Source organism: Cornus florida, unplaced genomic scaffold (assembly GCF_030987335.1).
Source record: "Cornus florida cultivar Cherokee Brave unplaced genomic scaffold, ASM3098733v1 CherokeeBrave_3.0.0_Hap2_Chr11, whole genome shotgun sequence".
NCBI lineage: Eukaryota > Viridiplantae > Streptophyta > Magnoliopsida > Cornales > Cornaceae > Cornus > Cornus florida.
Window position 1 is genome coordinate 86,182,150 of NW_026775581.1, and position 19,514 is coordinate 86,201,663.

Here is a 19,514-nt window from a genome sequence, read left to right on the forward strand (position 1 = left end):
AAATGTGGAAATACAAAGATGTATGTTCAGACTCAACAGAGACAAAGCTCCAGGGCCAGATGGCTTTAATGCTTTTTTCTTTCAAAAAGCATGGGGGATAGTCGGTAGATCAGTCAGAAATGCCATCTCAGAGTTTTTCAAGAATGGGAAACTACTCTCAGAAGCTAACAACACCTACATTTCCCTTGTTCTTAAATGCCAAAACCCATTATCCATTCCTGATTGTAGGCCAATATCTTGCTGCAACTCAGTCTATAAATGCATTGCTAAGATTCTAGCATCAAAGCTGCAATCTTCCCTCCCTTACATCATCCACTCATCTCAATCATCCCCATTCCTCTAGCTCATTAGTTACTAAGGGGGTATCACAAAGACTCCACTACAGCAAAGTGTGCAATCAAAATTGACTTGAAGAAGGCCTTTGATTCTGTAAAATGGGACTTCATCACCTCATGCATTACTCTACTCAACTTCCCTCTAAAATTCATTTCATTGGTTCAGGCTTGTTTTTCATCACCTTCATTCACCATAGCACTGAATGGGGAATTTCAAGGATTTTTCAAGGGGAAAATGGGGCTGAGACAAGGTGATCCTATCTCTCCATTTCTTTTTGTTATTGTAATGGATGTTTTGTCATTAATTATTAGCAACTTTGTTGGTAGAGCTAAGGCTTTCAAGTACCATTGGAGGTGTGGGGAATGAAAATTACTCACCTCTCTTATGCTGATGATCTCTTACTCTTATGCCATGGAGACATCACATCTGTTTCAGTCTTAAAGTGTGCTCTGAATCACTTCTGCTCAATGTCTAGACTTGAAGTAAATTTATCTAAAAGCAATGTTTTCCTTTCTGGAATTGACCAACACATAGAGCACTGCATCACAAACCTACTTGGTATTAGTGTTGGGCCCTCCCCGTAAAGTATCTTGGAGTACCATTAATCCCCACCAATCTTAAGGCCTCTCATTGCAGCATCTTGATTGAGAAAATCACATAGAATAACCCATTGGTCTTCTAGATCTTTATCCTATGCAGGCAAGTTACAGCTCATCAAAGCAATCCTTATTTCAACCCAAATATACTGGTCCAACATCTTCATCCTTCCAAAAGCTGTTCTTAATGAGCTGAACAAAATCCTAAGGTCCTTTTCTTTGGTCAGGACCTGAGATGAAAACCACAAGAGCTAAGGTTAATTGGGGAAAGGTATGCAGGCCAAAGGAAGTGGGTGGTTTGGGTATTCCTAACTTCGAAATCTCAAACAAAGCTGGGGTTCTAAGGTTCATTTGGGATTTGCACAATAATGAGAACAACAGGCTTTGGATTAGGTGGTGCAAAGCTCATCTTATCAAATTAAGAAATTTTTGGACTCTCAAAATTCCACAACCATGCTCATGGAGCTGGAGGAAGATCCTTCAATTGAGATTCCATGCAAGACAACTAATGAAACACAAAATTGGTAATAGAAGTAGCACACTATTCTGGTGGGACAATTGGGCACCTAGAGGTCCTTTATGCACTAGGTTTCCAAGTCACATTCTCACAGATGGGGGTCTCAACATTGATATCAAAGTTGACAGCTTCATAATTAACTCAGCTTGGTCCTTCCCAGAGCTCCTCAATTTGTCTCCACCAAATCCAACAACAAATGACAAATTGGTATGGACAGCCTCTCCCTCAGGGACATACAGCCTCAAGTTCACATTAGCTTACTTAATGGAACAACAATCTCCAGTTTTTTGGCATAACTTGGTTTGGGAAACTCCAGTTATCCCTCGCATGAAGTTTAATCTTTGGCTTGCAGTTTAGTCTAAGCTCCCCACTTTGGATAGCAAATCAATGGCTCAACATGAGAACATTTGTGTGCTCTGCCATACTCATCTAGAATCTCATGAACATTTATTCTTCAATTGCTATTTTGTTTCCCCATTGTGGAGATTCATCAAACAAAAAGCTCGATTCTACACTCCAATTACAAATTGGGATAACCTAATCCAATGTATCAGTATCCAATGGAAGGTCAAATCTGCTATCAATTTTCTTCGCAAAGTATGTTTCTCCTCAATTGTGTACCACACGTGGGAAGAGCGCAATGATAGAATTTTTAGAGGGAAGAAAGCTTCACAAAGATCTGTACTCACCCTCATTTGCTCCTCCATCACTTCCATTCTAAAATTGGGTTGCTTGAAGGAAAGCCATGCCTCTACCAGGATTCTTTGTGACTAGGATCTCTCGTCCAATTCATGTCGTCCACCCTCGAGGCCACCAGATTGATTCTTGCCTGCAATGGTGCCAGATCACTGCGCTGAACTACCGGATTGGTTCCATTAACGGCTAATCTACCGTTAATGGCAGTTTTATTGTTTGGGTTTTTACCTTATTTGGTTTTTGGGCTGTCCCTCTTTGGGCTTGTTTGCTGCCCTTTTGGGCTTGTTTTTGGCGTAAGGCCCACCTTGTATATCTTTCTCATTTATATTAGTTGCTTAAATTTCTAAAAAAAAAAAAATTAGGATAGGTAACATCATTGTATTATTATTACTCCAAACTTTTTTTTTTACTACTGAACTAGCATAAACGGTACTAATTATGGATAGCCATTTAACATTTGGCATTAAAAAACATGTGGGGCCTATATCACCTCTCGTTTTAAAGTGAATGATAGAGAGGGTTTACTTCTCCGCTCCCCAAAAGGCCAGCTACTGTACTAGGCTCAGCAATTAGGATAGGGAATATCATTATATTTTTGCAACTCTAAACTATTTTTTTGTTAAATTTCAATTTCAAGGCAATGTATTATTATAACTCTAAATTAATTTTATTTTTAATTTTCAATTTAAAGCACTAATTCAATATAACTGAACGTAGCATAAGAGCTATATTATTATTCTATGAAGTTTCTAAGATTATATTGGATAACTAAAATTCGGCATTAAAAAAAAAAAAAAAACAAAAAAAACAAAAAGTTGTCGTGTGTGGACTGGGTTAGCGCCCTGGGTAATGGGCCCTGTCATCTCTGCCAACCAATGGTGAGTGATTTCGCCCCACGATTGCGGGGCCCTTCCGTTTAAGGACCCAAGAGCTGCACATGTTTTTGAGTAGTATTGGGCTACGCAGCCCATAGTGGGCTGGTTTTAAGTGCATCAACATTCTTCACGGAGTGCTGGATCCCAGTCTTAATGCCCCGCTCGGTCACGAGTCCATCAACTGGGCACGGTAATCATGAGCAGCTTGTATAATCTATTATTAATAATAATATTATAAACTATATTTTTCACCAATGTAGGATTTAAAAAGTATTAGAATTTAGAGAAACAATATAAAAAATAAAACAGTCATATTTGAATAGTAAAAGTTTCTTCTAACACCCACATATATAATTCTGTAGGTAATTGCTCTTCAATTCAGATTCTGGTTGTTACCCATTAACCAGAAAAGCTAGCATACTCCTCAGATTATGTCATTATGCGATTATTATACTCCTCATCCTTGGATCCCCCACTTACATGCACGAGAGTGTGAGGTCTTATTCAAATTTGTGATCGAGAAATTAATGATATGGCATAGTTTTGGATCGACTAAATATGTGAATTATGCAAGGACAAAATTTAAGACTACACATTAATCTTGTTTGTTTGGATTAAATTTTTTTTATTATTATTATTTTTTATTTTGATATTTTGTATAAAATATTTATCAAAAATAGGTGAATAAATCATTTTTTAAAAATTTTATTTTACTTTTCATAAGTATTTTGTGATAATTAAATACTAAAAAAATAAAATATATATTTTATATCCAAACCAACAGAACCTAAAAGCAAAACACAACCGACCCATTATTTAGTCTGTACAACAAAATTGTTGGGCTAGAATTGGAAAATGAGCCCTGCAGAGCCAAGCCCAGCTTCATCAATCAATTACTTTGTCCGCTCCACAATTTTCTTCTCTCAAACTCCGTTTTCGTATTACCATATATTTTTGGTGGGCCAAAGTCCAAAACACACCCCGATTGCGCGTTCATTCACGTTAAAATTGCTCTTCAACCATCTCTGCAACTCTCACTCTCTTTCTTCTCTCTTTCTTCCAAGAGAGAGAAAGTTAGAAACAGAGCTTCTCAAGCATGAGCCCACCCAAAAAACCAACATGACACCAATTACGACAATGGACACCAAAAACATTTACGCTAACACCTACCCATCAAAGTTTCATCACTTTCTATCTCTTCACCACCCCCAGAGGAGTAAGAAATCTCTCTTTGCTATTCTGTCTCTTCTTCTGCTTCTCCTCTTAGCTTACAATGGCGTCTCTTTATTCTGTTTAGATGTCACAAAGTTCTCTTCTTCTTTGATGTACGCACCGAAAGTTGAAAACCAACCTTCTATTCCCACAACCCGTTTGTCCCTTTTGAAGAATTCACGAACTTGGGTGCTTTTCAAGAACGGTTCTTCGATTCATAAGCCGAAACAGAGGCAAAAACAGAGACCAACCGTGTTCAAGTTTCTGGGCTCGAAAGCTAGGACAGAGCAGTTTTCGGCAAGAGTGAAGGAGTTTTTCGATGAAAAGTTATCGAATTCTTCGTGCAATGTTAAGTTTTTCATGACTTGGATTTCTTCGTTAGAGTCATTTGGTGAAAGAGAATTGTTTACAATAGAGAGTCTGTTCAAGTCACACCCAAATGGCTGTTTAATCATAGTATCAGATTCAATGGATTCCAGAGGCGGACTACAACTTCTAAGGCCATTTTCGGATAAAGGTTTTCGAGTGACATCAATTTCGCCAGATTTCGATTACTTGCTGAAAAACACGGTGGCTGAATCTTGGTTTGATCGGTTAAAGAAAGGGGATGTCAATCCCGGGTGGGTCTCATTGGGTCAAAACCTCTCCAATCTGCTCAGGCTTGCTCTGCTCTATAAATTTGGAGGTGTATACATAGACACCGATGTTATAATTTTGAAGAGCTTTGCCCCATTGAGAAATTCAATAGGAGCACAGACTGTGGATGTTGAAACCGGGAATTGGAGCAGATTGAACAATGCTGTGATGATATTTGACCAAGGTCATCCACTTGTTTACATGTTCATTGAAGAATTTGCACTCACTTTCAATGGCAACTTGTGGGGTCACAATGGGCCTTACTTGGTTTCAAGGGTTGTGTCCAGGGTGAAAACAAGGCCTGGATGTGACTTCAATGTGTTGCCTCCCACCGCGTTTTATCCGGTTGGTTGGACTGTAATTCGAACTCTGTTCGTTGGCGGGACGGCGAATGATGAGGCTCATTCCAAATGGTTGAATGCTAAGCTGACGCAAATCCGCGGCCAAAGCTTTGCGGTGCACCTTTGGAATAGACAGAGCAGGGAGCTTAAGGTTGAAGAAGGAAGCGTCATTGGTCATATAATGCAAGATTGCTGTGTCTTGTGCAATTCTTCGGCTTCGACTTTTTAAGTATAGAATGAGCTAGGATGAAGGATATGAATCCTCTCTTATACAATGTTAATTTAGTGTTGTTGTTTGGATGTGGTTAGGAAAATGATTAGTGGTCTGAAAATTAAGTCAAGATCAAGTAACTATAATTGATAACGTAACGATGATATTACCTATTATTCTACTATTATCTATTGTGTATGTAAATGCTATCAGATGTGTATCACTTTAGAATAATGTATCATCCTGTCATTCTACTATTCTACTATTTACTCATTAAAAATAATGTAACACACAATATTTTATTTTTACAAGTTTTCAATTATGCATGCTGAAAGAGGATGGTAGGTATAACGACCTGACTACGAGTGTAATAATATTTTATGAGAATATAATTAAATGTGCTAATTAAAAAATAATTAGATGATTCATATTGAGATTAATGCTAGAGAAACGAAGGAAAATACAAAAACCTAAGCATGAAGAGTGGCCACTCTTAAGTAGTTAGGAATTTTATTTTTTACTGAGTTGTGTATTGTTTTTCTTTGGCCTTGAACAATAAATGGAATATGACGTAATTATCAAACATGGCCTACATGGGAATTTGAAAAAGGACACATAAAATGCGTACAAGAGGAAGGGTCATGCAGCCATGCTTTTGGTTCATGGGATGTCCGAGTAACCTTATCAGATGCCAAGGTTCGAAATATTCTTTCAAATAATTCTACAAAAAAAGTGTTCCAAGTTGTACTTGAGAGCACCCAATCATCATAGATAGACAATTAATAACAATACATTACACTGGAGGAGTGGAGGGTGTGTTGGGGTGTGTTGTGTATGACGAGAGAATATGAGACATTTTTTTCTTTTTCCAAACCTAATCACTATCATATATATATATATATATATATTCTTAATCAACCAAACATAATTAGTGATTAATTTGAGACGGAAGGGTTGTTGCACCTGGGTATAAAGTATATACCACGCTAGGCCTGCAAATTTTGTATAATTATATCTTTCAATGGACTTGGATTGTGCTTGTTATCATTTTGTATAATTATATCTTTCAATGGACTTGGATTGTGCTTGTTATCTTCATGATGAATCAAGGGTAAAAAGAGGGGTTAGCAGGATTCATCCTTCTTCTCATAACCACCACTTTGTTATACCTCTGATCCGACTCAAGACTCAAAATGAACCTTAGAATAGGACTCGAAACGATTCATACTCAATCCGAACCTTTAACTTGGATTTAGTATATGGACTCAAGGATTTAGTAGACCATAGTATATAGAGAGAAGAAAGAAGAAAATTCAGATTCTGAAAGTACAGATTGCAAATAAAGCCGGCTGGTTGTTCGTTTGGGTTGAGCCAAACCGTCATTAGACACCCGTTCGCCCCAAAAAACTATTGGGTGCACTGGTACGGCCACATCCCATACGGATGTAACGACCCAACTGCCACCGATTTGAGTTTAAATGCACACAGGACGAGAACCTAAGCCTAAGTCCGACCCAACTAGGCGGGGTGGGCATGTGTGTTTTGATGGGTTTGGACCCAAACTTGGGGGTCCTCACCTCAACAAAAAAATTTTGCGTCCATTACACGGTGTAATGGGCACATCTGAACTATCTATGTAATATACGTGATAATAAATGATTGAATGTGTCCGTTGCACCGTAAAATAAAGTTTTTTTCGTTCCTTAAGGGTCCAAACCGAAAGCAGGCCCGGCTTGTTGGAGGTAACTTACATTACCACTTTTGTCCCCAGTGGATCCAAAGTGTGTCATTTGATCACGGTTTAAAGAGATGAAAAAATATTACTCTGTTATATTAATATTATACAATATTTTTCTTAATAATAAGCATTAACATTGCATTCTAACATTGCCAAGCATTAAAGTGATTGGATGTGTTGCTAAGTCCTCCCAGATCTTCTCTCACTTCCTTGGCAAAATGGTGCAAAAGTTTTTCTTTTTCGTTTTTAAGCATTACTGAAATTGATAATTTTATTTTATTTACCCTGGTTAGGCTAAGGGGCATGTCAAATATCCATGTTAGGTGATTTAAAGGCCATCTAATTACTTAAAATGGCATTTTAGTAGTAGATATGTTAAAGAACATAAAGAAGTTGCTAATTAGTTCCGAACAAATTGGCACTTCCTTTTAAAGCTAAGAAAGACAATAGAAAAAAAATATGATTACTGTAGATACCTGATTCTCGTCGGTTGAATAGTCAAAGAAAAGAGGTCTGGGAATATATCACTAAGCAATGTGAGAAATGCAGAAAGGTGGAAGAAGGGAGAGAAAACCAGTCCAGTCAGAGAATTGGAACAATGGTAGGGAAGAAGCTGCCGTCAGTTCCTACCTCCTTTTTTCGTCATCACCTTCTTTTTATAGCCCTAGGTCATCCAGGTGGTACGTTGTTGGGCCTCCATGTTGAGAATGGGTTAGGGTCATTCCCTTTTTGTGTCATATTGCCCTAATCCCTACATTTTTGGATCCACTGCCAAGTGTAGCTTTCCTGGTGAATAATCCAAAAATGGCAGGCTGTAAAGGCAATTGTACTATTCCAGCTGTCTTTTGCTCATATCCTTAGGCTGGGTCTTACCTTAGTGGGCAAGTGTTACAAGTGAAACTTGTCCCACATCGGATTTGGATGGGGGTTGAAGTGTGTATAAATGGGTGAGTATGCAGCACTACCCAATAGTTTGAGCTTTTGGGTAAATGGGCAAGCGCCCACCCGTTACAGTTGGTATCAGAGCCAGACCCAGTCCTTAATTCGGTGTCACGCCAAGCGCTCGGCCTGGAAGGCGTCCAGGTCTGCCTCCGGGTAGGCAGGGTGGTCCGACTGCAACGAGTGCGTTGCGTGGGTTTGGGTGGGGGAGAATGTTACAAGTGAAACTTGTCCCACATTGGATTTGGATGGGGGTTGAAGTGTGTATAAATGGGTGGGTATGCAGCACTACTCAATAGTTCAAACTTTTGGGTAAATGGGTAAGCGCCCACCCGTTACAGTTGGTATCAGAACCAGACCCAGTCCTTAATTCGGTGTCAGCGTGAGCATGGGCATTTCAAGGGAAGACATGGGCATTTCAAGGCCATGCCATGTCTTGGGAATACTTTGGCTTTGGTTAGACAGCCATGAGGATGCTCAGTGGGTTGTTAGCGTGCACAAGATGCTCAGCGTGCACACAGAATGCTTAAAAGGATGCTCGGCGTGCACTGGGGGTGCCCAGTGGCACTTTCGTAAATATGGTGAAAAATGAAACTTGGAGTTTTGACTCGGGATTTTTATGGGAGGTACCTTGAGTCCATAGAAGTTGGTTGGCGCAGACGGCACTCAATTTGGATGTCGGGAAAGGCCTGAAAGGCCATTATGACTCCTCAAACATGAGTGATGTTTACTCCTGTCAGAGTGCTGGATTTCTTTAGGACTATACTAGGGGGGTCTGTTGAGCACATCGGTTGGGCTATTGCATAGCTTGCTTAGAGGGCTTAGCCAACGTGCATGGGCACGTGTTACACCACTCCAAGATGGTTGCACAAGTAGGGAGCATCCAAGATATTGAAGGGCAAACAAATAGGCACCGACACGCGCGCTGGTGTGCAGCGGCGCGAGTGCGAGCGTGCAGGTGGGCGCGCGGGCAGGCGTCCAACCTAGTGTGAGCGAGCGTCTAGCTCGGCGTGCTCATGGGCGTCCAGGCGGACGTACAGCCACGGGCGCATGAGGGTTCAAACATGGCGCGCGTAGAAGGGCACTAGTGTGTGCGCCGGCGTGCACTTTGGCGTGCACCCAAGCATGCGCATGGGCGTGCATGGCTTGGCACGCCATGCACTCAGAGACATATATATGTGGGTGCAGATTGGTGGACTTGGCTTGGGCTAGGGTCACAAGGTTGACTCAGATGTGGCTAGAGCATAGACAACACAAAGTCATGGCTTGCGGTTACAAGAGGTAGTGGCTTAGTGGGCTCGGTCGGTTGGGGGAAGTTACTAGCACTTCCAACTCATCATGGGAAGTGGGGGAGTGCTAAGTAACCTCCCAAGCATGTGGCACAATTCTGAGAGGACCAACACACAGGCGGTTAAGGGTGGTTTCTTCCACTATGCAGAATGTAACTTCTTGTGGTTATGTGGCATGAGCAGAACATGCCACCAAGTCTAGCAGTTGGGCTTGTCAACTGCATTATAGTGCTGGCACATTTAGAGGGTGCCAGCACGACCCTAGGTGGATGGGGGTGTCATCCATCATCTTAGTGGGCAGTTATGGGCGGTTTTGAGAGTGGCCTATATAATGTTAAGGTGGGCTTTGTAGAGGGAACAGAGAGGAGGGTGTGAGCCTTGGTTGTTCCTTGTACGAACTCGTGTTCCTTTGTAATATGTTTAATATGAGCAAAGGTTGGGGCTTGTCCCTGTAAACTGTGTGTGCCTTCTTTACATTTCTATACTGTGTGTATTGTGTTGTTGTGTTGGCTGAGACTTGGTGGCCCTAAGTGCCATTACAGAGGCAAAAATTTGTGGTGTAATTTAGCCCTGTAACAATTGGTATCAGAGCCCCGTTCTACGATGGCTGGAGGTAATACTTGTGAGAGAGTTTCCCGTTTGGAAGAGTTCGTGGGTTTTCCTACAGAAACAGAGGTACAAGATGGTGCAGAGAGCCTTATTGTTCGAATTGAAAACTTGGCTTCTGAAGTGGAGATCTTGAAGACTGATCCTGATGGGTTTGGTAACTTCATGCAGGCCACCAAAGAGCAATTGACCCGTATCTCTGAAGATGTTGAGTCGCTGACTGACGTCTTCAAGAAGAACCTGAAAGACCTTGAAGATGAAGTGTACTTGGTGAAGAGCGCCATTCATGGGAGTTCCAGAGGCGGTGGTGATCCTCTTTCGCAGAAAATCAAGGTGCCGGATCCCAAGTCTTTCAGTGGTACCCGAAATGCCAAAGAGTTGGAGAATTTCCTATGGGACATGGAGCAGTACTTCAAGGCTGCTCGGATCCCCGATGGCGAGAAGGTGACCATTACAAGCATGTATCTATCTGGTGATGCAAAACTATGGTGGCACACACGGACAGAGGACGATGCTTCTGCGGGTAGGCCTCGGATTGAAGTTTGGGAGACCCTTAAAAAGGAATTGAAGAACCAGTTCTTACCTCAGAACACTGCATGGATTGCAAGGGAATCTCTGAAGAAATTGAAGCACACAGGTACCGTTCGTGACTATGTGAAGGACTTTAGTTCCTTGATGCTGAACATTCAAAATATGTTAGAAGAGGACAAGCTGTTCAATTTCATGTCCGGATTGCAAACATAGGCTCAGGCAGAACTCCGTAGGCAAGGTGTGAGGGACCTTCCTACTGCCATGACAGCGGCAGATTGTCTTGTAGATTTCAAGATGACTGGGTCTACTACACAAGACAAGAAGAAGTCCAAGGAGGGGAAGAAAGACAAAGGCCAGTCCTTCATGTTCAAGGACAAGAAGAAGGACAAGAATCAAAAGAAGGATAAAGGCGGTGGCTTTGTCAAGGCCAAGGCAGATTACAACAACAAAGGGAGTAGTAGTGGGACTAAGCCCAACTACAGTTGTTTCATCTGCAATGGTCCCCATCGTGTTAGGGACTGCCCCAAGAGGGAGAAGCTGAGTGCTATTGTCGCTGATTCAAAAGGAGACTCAGACTCGGAAAGTGGTCCAACCCGAGTCAATCCTGTGCAAATGCTGAATGCTCTTACTGAAGAACAGTCCATGGAGTTGAAAGGGCTCATGTTCATTCAGGTGACGCTGAACGGCAAGGAAGTTTTGGCAATGGTGGACACGGGAGCCACTCATAACTTCATTGCGCAGAGGGAAGTAAGTAACTTTAATTTAAAGTTAATTCCACATGCTAATAAGATGAAAGCTGTGAATTCTGAAGCCAAGCCTGTCTTAGGCATGGCCACCACTTCTATGAAAGTTGGTTGTTGGGAGGGCATAGTTAGTCTTATGGCTGTACCCTTAGATGATTTTGATCTAATTCTTGGAATTGAGTTCCTTATGAAAGCCAGAGTGGTAGTTGTGCCATATTTGGGAGGAGTTTTTATTTGGGACAGGAGTTGTCCATGTTTTATTCCATAAGTGACTCTTTATGGGCACCAAAAGAAGGAAGATCGTAAATATGGCTGCATCGAAATAATCTCTGCATTGCAAGTGAAAACAGGTTTGAAGAGGGGAGACTCTACCTTTCTTGTAGCTATGATAGAGATCAAATCGGACCAGTTTGTTGAAGTTCCTGATTCTGTTACTGAAATTCTAGAGGAATTTGCAGAAGTGATGCCACCAGAACTACCCAAGCAATTTCCCCCTCGATGTGCTGTTGATCACAAGATAGAGTTGGAGCCGGGTGCAAGGGTTCCTGCTCAGGCCCCATACCGGATGACGCCTTCAGAACTGGCTGAACTGCGTAGACAGTTGGATGAGTTGCTCGAGTCTGGCTATATTCAACCATCCAAGGCACCGTATGGCGCACCAGTGTTGTTCCAGAAGAAGCAGGATGGCTCAATGCGGATGTGTGTAGACTATAGGGCTCTGAATAAGGTGACTGTGAAGAACAAGTATCCAGTGCCCAATGCCGCTGATTTATTTGACAAGTTGTCAAGGGCATCCTACTTTACTAAGCTGGATTTACGTGCAGGCTACTAGCAGGTGCGTATAGCAAAATGAGATGAACCCAAAACTACATGTGTAACTCGTTATGGGTCTTATGAATTTCTTGTAATGCCGTTTGGGCTAACTAATGCCCCGGCAACCTTCTGCAACTTAATGAATAATGTGTTTTATGATTACATCGATCGCTTTGTTGTTGTTTATTTGGATGACATTGTAGTCTATAGTGAGTCATTGAAAGATCACTTAAAACACTTGAGATTGGTTTTCTCAAAACTGAAGGAGTTTCAGTTATTTGTCAAAAAGGAGAAGTGTGAGTTTTGTCACCAAGAAGTGATGTTTTTGGGGCATTGGATCAGTAAGGGCCATGTCAGAATGGATGAGAGAAAGGTGAAAGCCATCCTTGATTGGTCTGCACCTACCAAAGTGACAGAGTTGAGATCTTTTCTAGGGTTGGCAAACTACTACAGAAAGTTTATAAAGGGGTATTCCAAGAAGGTTAGTCCTTTAACGGACTTGCTGAAGAAGGACAAACAGTGGGTTTGGTCTGAGGAGTGCCAGAATGCTTTTGAGATGCTTAAGCAGACAGTGTCTACAGAACCGGTCTTGAGACTGCCTGACTTTGGTTTGCCATTTGAAGTGCATACTGATGCCTCTGATAGAGCAATTGGTGGGGTCCTAGTCCAAGAAGGACACCCATGTGCCTTTGAAAGTAGGAAGCTTAAGGATGCTGAATAGAGTTATACAACTCACGAGAAGGAGATGACTGCAGTGATACATTGTCTTGACGCATGGAAGCACTATCTGTTGGGTACCAAATTTGCAGTGGTAACTGATAATGTGGCCAATACCTACTTCAAGACACAGAAAAAGCTTACTCCAAAGCAAGCTCGTTGGCAAGAGTTTCTTGGGGAGTTCAATTTTGTATGGGTTCACAAACCTGGAAAGCAGAATCAAGTTGCTGATGCCTTGAGTAGGAAAGAAGTGCAGGAGTATGTGGCGTCGTTGACAATGGTGTATACTGATTTCCTTGACAGAATCAAAGAGCAATCTCAGTCCGACAATGCCTATCAGAAACTAAAGCAACAGGTTACTGATGGTGAAGTCAGAAAGTACTGGATTGAAGATAATCTACTCTACGCCAGAGGAGGTAGATTATATGTTCCTGTTGGAGGTTTGAGACGGGAACTAATGTGGGAAATGCATGATCCTCAGTGGGCTGGACATCCAGGGGTGGATAGAATGCTGACGTTGATATCCAGATCATATTACTGGCCCAAGATAGAGGATGACATAGAGTTATATGTCAAGACTTGCTTGGTTTGTCAGAAAGACAAACATGAGAGGAAGAAGGAGGTAGGGCTACTGCAACCCTTGCCTATACCAGAGCGTCCATGGCAGTCAGTTTCAATGGACTTCATTTCTGGTTTTCCTAAAGTGGAAGGTATGAGATCTATTTTTGTGGTTGTAGATAGATTCTCTAAGTATGCAATTTTTATTGCTGCACCACATGCATGCCTAGCGGAAGTTGCTGCTGGTTTATTTCATAAGTTTGTGGTGAAATATTTTGGCTTGCCCGAAGATATTGTTAGTGATCGTGACACCAGATTTACGGGAAGGTTCTGGATAGTGATATTTGGCTTGATGGGTTCTGAACTGAAGCTCTCCACAGCAAACCATCCTCAGACTGACGGACAGACTGAAAGGATGAACCAGTTATTGGAAGAATATCTGAGGCACTATGTCACTGCAAGTCAGAAAAATTGGCTGGAGTTGCTAGACACTGCACAATTCTCTTATAATTTACACAGGTCTTCAGCAACAGGAATGAGTCCCTTTGAGTTGGCAACAGGGCAACAACCTTGCACACCACAGGAGGTGGCAGTGCAGAGGACTGGTGGAAGATGCCCTGCAGCATACCGATATGCCCGTTCCATGCAAAAGATGGTGGAGGAGGCACAGGACAGCCTTGCCAAGGCTGCGAGAAGGATGAAAAAGTATGCAGATAAAGGGAGAAGGCCATTAGAGTTCCAAGTGGGAGACAAGGTTCTGTTGAAGTTGACTCCACAAATTTGGAAGAAGATAAGTAACAAGACTGTTCACAGAGGGCTGATTCAGAAGTATGATGGTCCATTTGAAGTTATGAAGAAAGTGGGGAATGTTGCTTACAGATTACAGTTATCTGAGAGACTGAAGGTCCATCCTACTTTTCATGTGAGTTTCCTCAAGCCTTTTCATGAGGACACTGCAGATACATCAAGACAGCAGGCTAAGAGAGCCCCACCTGCTATTCGGTTTCAGTTTAACAAGAAGGTGGAGAAAATTTTGTCTCACCGGACCCAGGGTCAGAGTAAGAAAAATCACAGAACTGATTACTTGGTGCAATGGAAAGGATGCAGTGAAGCAGAGGCGAGTTGGGAAAGGGATGTGACATTATGGCAGTTTGAGAAACAGGTAAAGGAGTACTTGGACAAGTCGACGAGGGCGTCGACTTCTTCTGGTGGGGGTGGTTTGTTAGCCCCTTGACGGTTGTCAAAGGGAAGACATGGGCATTTCAAGGCCATGCCATGTCTTGGGAATACTTTGGCTTTGGTTAGACAGCCATGAGGATGCTCAGTGGGTTGTCAGCGTGCACAAGATGCTCAGCGTGCACACATAATGCTTAAAAGGATGCTCGGCGTGCACTGAGGGTGCCTAGTGGCACTTTCGTAAATATGGTGAAAAATGAAACTTGGAGTTTTGACTCGGGATCTTTATGGGAGGTACCTTGAGTCCATAGAAGCTGGTTGGCGCAGACGGCACTCAATTTGGATGTCGGGAAAGGCCTGAAAAGCCATTATGACTCCTCAAGCATGGGTGATGTTTACTCCTGTCAGAGTGCTGGATTTCCTTAAGACTATACTAGGGGGTTCTGTTGAGCACATCGGTTGGGCTATGGCATGGCTTGCTTAGAGGGCTTAGCCAACGTGCATGGGCACATGTTGCACCATTCTAAGATGGTTGCACAAGTGGGGAGCATCCAAGATATTGAAGGGCAAACAGGCGGGCACGGACACGCGCGCTGGTGTGCAGCGGCGTGCGTGTGGGCGTGTAGGTGGGCGCGCGAGCAGGCATCCAACCTAGTGTGAGCGAACGTCTAGCTCAACGTGCGCATGGGCGTCCAGGCGGGCTTACAGCCACGGGCGCATGAAGGTTCAAACATGGCGCGCGTAGAAGGGCACTAGTGTGTGTGCCGGCGTGCACTTTGGCTTGCACCCGAGCATGCGCATGGGCATGCATGGCTTGGCATGCCATGCACTCAGAGACATATATATGTGGGTGCAGATTGGTAGACTTGGCTTGGGCTAGGTTCACAAGGTTGACTCAGATGTGGCTAGAGCATAGACAACACAAAGTCATGGCTTGCGGTTACAAGAGGTGGTGGCTTAGTGGGCTCGGTCAGTTGGGGGAAGTTACTAGCACTTCCAACTCATCATGGGAAGTGGGGGAGTGCTGAGTAACCTCCCAAGCATGTGGCACAATTCTGAGAGGACCAACACACAGGCGGTTAAGGGTGGTTTCTTCCACTATGCAGAAACTTCTTGTGGTTATGTGGCATGAGCAAAACATGCCAACAAGTCTAGCAGTTGGGCCTGTCAACTGCATTATAGTGCTGGCACATTTAGAGGGTGCCAGCACGACCCTAGGTGGATGGGGGTGTCATCCATCATCTTAGTGGGCAGTTATGGGCGGTTTTAAGAGTGGCCTATATAATGCTAAGGTGGGCTTTGTAGAGGGAACAGAGAGGAGGGTGTGAGCCTTAGTTGTTCCTTGTACGAACTCATGTTCCTTTGTAATATGTTTAATATGAGCAAAGGTTGGGGCTTGTCCCTGTAAACTGTGTGTGTCTTCTTTACATTTCTATACTGTGTGTATTGTGTTGTTGTGTTGGCTGAGACTTGGTGGCCCCAAGTGCCATTACAGAGGCAAAAATTCGTGGTGTAATTTAGCCCTGTAACAGCAAGACATTACTAATTTTCCATCCTCTATTCCAAAATCCCTTCTGCATCCCAATATCGCTTGAAGAGCCCTACCATAACTCTTCATTGCTTGGATCAAGGTTCGATGCCTATCGATCGATGGTTCATAGTAATGTCAAATCAAGGTTCAAGGCCTGTCGATCGACAGATTGTAAAAAAAGGTCAGATCGAGGTTCTAGGCAGGTCGATCGACAGATTGTGAAAGGGTCAGATCGAGGTTCGAGGCCCGTCAATCGACAATTTGTGATTCGAATCAAGGTTCAAGGCCCGTTGATCGATGGTTTGTGATTAACGGATCGAGGTTCAAGGCCCATCGACTGACAGATTGTCAAAAAGGTCATATCGAGGTTCAAGACCCGTCGATCAACGATTTGTGACTCAAATCAAGGTTCAAGGCTCGTTGATCAATGATTTGTGATTAACTGATCGAGGTTCAATGCCCATCGACCGACAGATTGTCAAAAGGTCAGATCGAGGTTCAAGGTCCCAAGATCGACAATTTATGACTCAGACCAAGGTTTTGATCGATGATTTGTGACTCAGATCGAGGTTCAAGGCCCATCGACCGAATGTAGGGCTAAGATTGAGGCCCAGTGATCAACTATCACATGCCTTACTGAGGTGGACTTTGTCAGAGTGTTGACTGTTTGACTTGGCCCTTGGTGACATGGCTGGACCACATCCACATTTAGTCCCCCTGCACGTGGCGTTTTTGATTTTTGAAATAAAAGGATAAAGCGGCGCGTGCATAGAAAACGTAATAATGTCTTGCTTTGGAAACTGATGTCTTTTCGACTGCTGACAGTTACTTATTTAATGGGGAGGTGATGAGACATAACTGTTCGGTGTCGTCGTCTTCTCCAAAGCTTTAATCGTGGTCTAAATATAGAACCAGGTCAGAGAAAAAAGGAAACCATTACAGAAAGAAAAGAAAAAAGGGAAACACAGTGCCAAGCCAAGAAGCAAAGTGGAGTTAGCGTATTGTGTTAAACAAACAAGTGTGTGAGGACAACAAAGCTATCACTATGTGTAAGAGCGGGTAAGATATTTGATAAAATGACAAAGAGAAAGCAGTTGAGCAAACCCGGTGAACCAGTGCCGAAAGTACCGCCGGAGGAGGAATGGAAGAGGACTCTGCTCTTTGGACCCATGGATAGGTTCTGGACAGCTACAAGAGACATAGCCAGTGACGAGATTGACAGTGATGTGGCCCAGTTAATGGAAGGAGAGGTCGCCTTGGAAGCAGGAGCTTAGCCGCCGGCGAACTCTGTACACCGATTCATCATTAAACAAGGGATGTATCCCTTTTGTTTTATAGAGTGCAAAACGTCAGTGGGCCCATGTGCAGGATGGGAGGAATGGTCTGAGCACATCTTCAGCCACGAAATGTATATGCTATGGCTGCGACAAGCACGAGTTGCGCAAGCCATGCGTCTGTCCCGTAAATTGAAAGTGCCTCGCGATACCCCAGGATTGGAATTGCTAGTGTCAAGATGGTGTAGTGCAACCCACATATTTGTGGCAAAGTGGGGAGAATTTACACCCACATTGGAAGACGTGGCGCAATTACTTGGCCTGCATGTCATGGATAGAGGATTTACAGTGCCCCTGACGATGGATGAAGCGGAGAAGGGTATCATGGCTGCATTAGAGGAAAGGTTGGAGAAGACCAAGAATTATGGATCCTTTTTTAATGCGAAGGGTACTAAACGCGAAGAGAGAGCGAAAGGAGCCAAAAAATGTACAACAGGAGCCTGGATATGCTACTGGTTCAAGGACCTGCAGCCTTCCTTCAAGGGGGACAAGTCAGAGAATCCTTTTGTTAATGGAGACAAGATTGGACATCCTGCAGAACTCGCAGCATATGTACTGTACTGGTTGTCCAAGTATATATTCCCAGGGACCCCAGACAATGCACCCTTGAGTCGATGGTGCCTGATAGCGGTGAAGATAGCAAGTGGGATTGTAATCCCACCGGGGCCGTTATTCTTGGGGACATTGTACCATCGATTGGACATGATTGCTGAAAATAGCATGCGCTCAACTGGTCGCTACCCCATGGTGTCTTATATAGGCAGTGGGTTTTTACAAATGTTTTTGTACAAAAGATTCCCCGCGTATAGCCATTTACCCTTGGAGTTGAGCGACCATGGGGCACGAGGAAGACGTTGGTCAGGGCGGATGTGCAAGCGGGCACTTGGGGAAGTGATAGACTCCGAGCGAGAGTTCGTGTTCAGGCCCTATCGAGAGGAGATAGCAGGGGTGGCGGGCATGGGGATCTATTGGGAATATGCGAGAGTGTTCACGCCAAGGCAAGAAACGAGGGATGCAAATAAGCAAACTCTTGCCTTAGTGGTGCTGCCAAGACATCTGCCTGGGCGATTTGAGCTGGGCGATGTAAGCAAAGTGTATAACCCTAGGCGGGTAACCAGGCAATTTGGCGATGATCAAGGGTTCCAAGCGACTGTGGCTTGGAAGAAATATATGATGAATTTGACAAAGTCTTATTCCAGTATAGTGTACTATATGACCTATCCGAGGAAGAAAATGGCAGTATCGTGATTCCTTCGCGAAATCGCCATGGGATATAATAGGAAAATATAGGCAATTTTAGGTAGATTACGTGAGGGCCTTCAGGAGGTTTGGCCTACAGACTCCTGATCCTTTTACTCTTATGCCTATATACAAGGATGATGTGTCCCTGCGCATGCCCAGGCTAGGAGTGCGAGGCCATAGATCGATAATGGCTCCCTTGGTTATAGAAATAGGCGATGTAGCGTATGATGCTGTGCCCGAGGCATATTTATCTATTGCACCTGTCAAGCCAAGAGGTAGAAGGGCATCGACGAAGGCTCAGTCCAAAAAAGTGGACAGTGAAGAGCCGATCGCTAACCGGAGACACAAAAGTGGAAAACCTCGGTAATCCAAGTATCAGAGGATAAAGAGTCGATGTGGGAGACAGAAGAAGTGGTGGAGATCAGTAGTGATGATGCCTCGCCGAGGGTAGAAAAGGTGGAGACGGCGGAGGTATCGAGCGCGGGCGAAAGTTTTAGTGGTGTCGGGGCAGTGTTAACTGCCGGGGACTCTAAAAGAGATATCATCAGACGACTGATGACAGTTGAGAGCTCCTTGCCTCTGATCCGAACAGCGATGGGTAAGTAGTGAAACAATGATGGTTCGATTTACCATGTGTTGAATTACAATTAATATCATTTGTGGGTTGCAGGACGTCGGCTGGAGATTGTAAAGAAGACGCCGATAACCATCTTGCATATGCCACGAGTGGAGAAGCCCTCAATACCAAGATCGCTGATGCCCATACTGCTATTAGAATACCCGGGTGAGGGGGCATCCAATGCGAAGGAGAAAGAGGAGGTAACAGTGGAAGAACAGGCCTCAGGAGACACTGTGAGGTTGGAAGATATGGAAGCGG

The 19,514-nt window shown here is 43.5% G+C and overlaps 2 protein-coding genes across 2 annotated transcripts; both read left to right on the forward strand.

The window, feature by feature from the left end:
• Positions 1-4,157: 4,157 nt before the first annotated feature.
• On the forward strand, positions 4,158-5,538 carry LOC132281473 (uncharacterized). The gene has a single exon (XM_059783171.1). The coding sequence runs from the start codon at positions 4,158-4,160 to the stop codon at positions 5,436-5,438; it is 1,281 nt and encodes a 426-aa protein (XP_059639154.1). The 3' UTR covers positions 5,439-5,538.
• An 11,929-nt stretch (positions 5,539-17,467) lies between these two features.
• LOC132281474 (uncharacterized) lies at positions 17,468-18,643 on the forward strand. The gene has a single exon (XM_059783172.1). The coding sequence runs from the start codon at positions 17,468-17,470 to the stop codon at positions 18,641-18,643; it is 1,176 nt and encodes a 391-aa protein (XP_059639155.1).
• Positions 18,644-19,514: the final 871 nt, after the last annotated feature.

What these genes read in the sequence shown, in the direction of transcription:
- LOC132281473 (XM_059783171.1), top strand. Translation starts at nt 4,158, where the DNA reads ATGGACACCAAAAACATTTACGCTAACACCTACCCATCAAAGTTTCAT.
- LOC132281474 (XM_059783172.1), top strand. Translation starts at nt 17,468, where the DNA reads ATGTATATGCTATGGCTGCGACAAGCACGAGTTGCGCAAGCCATGCGT.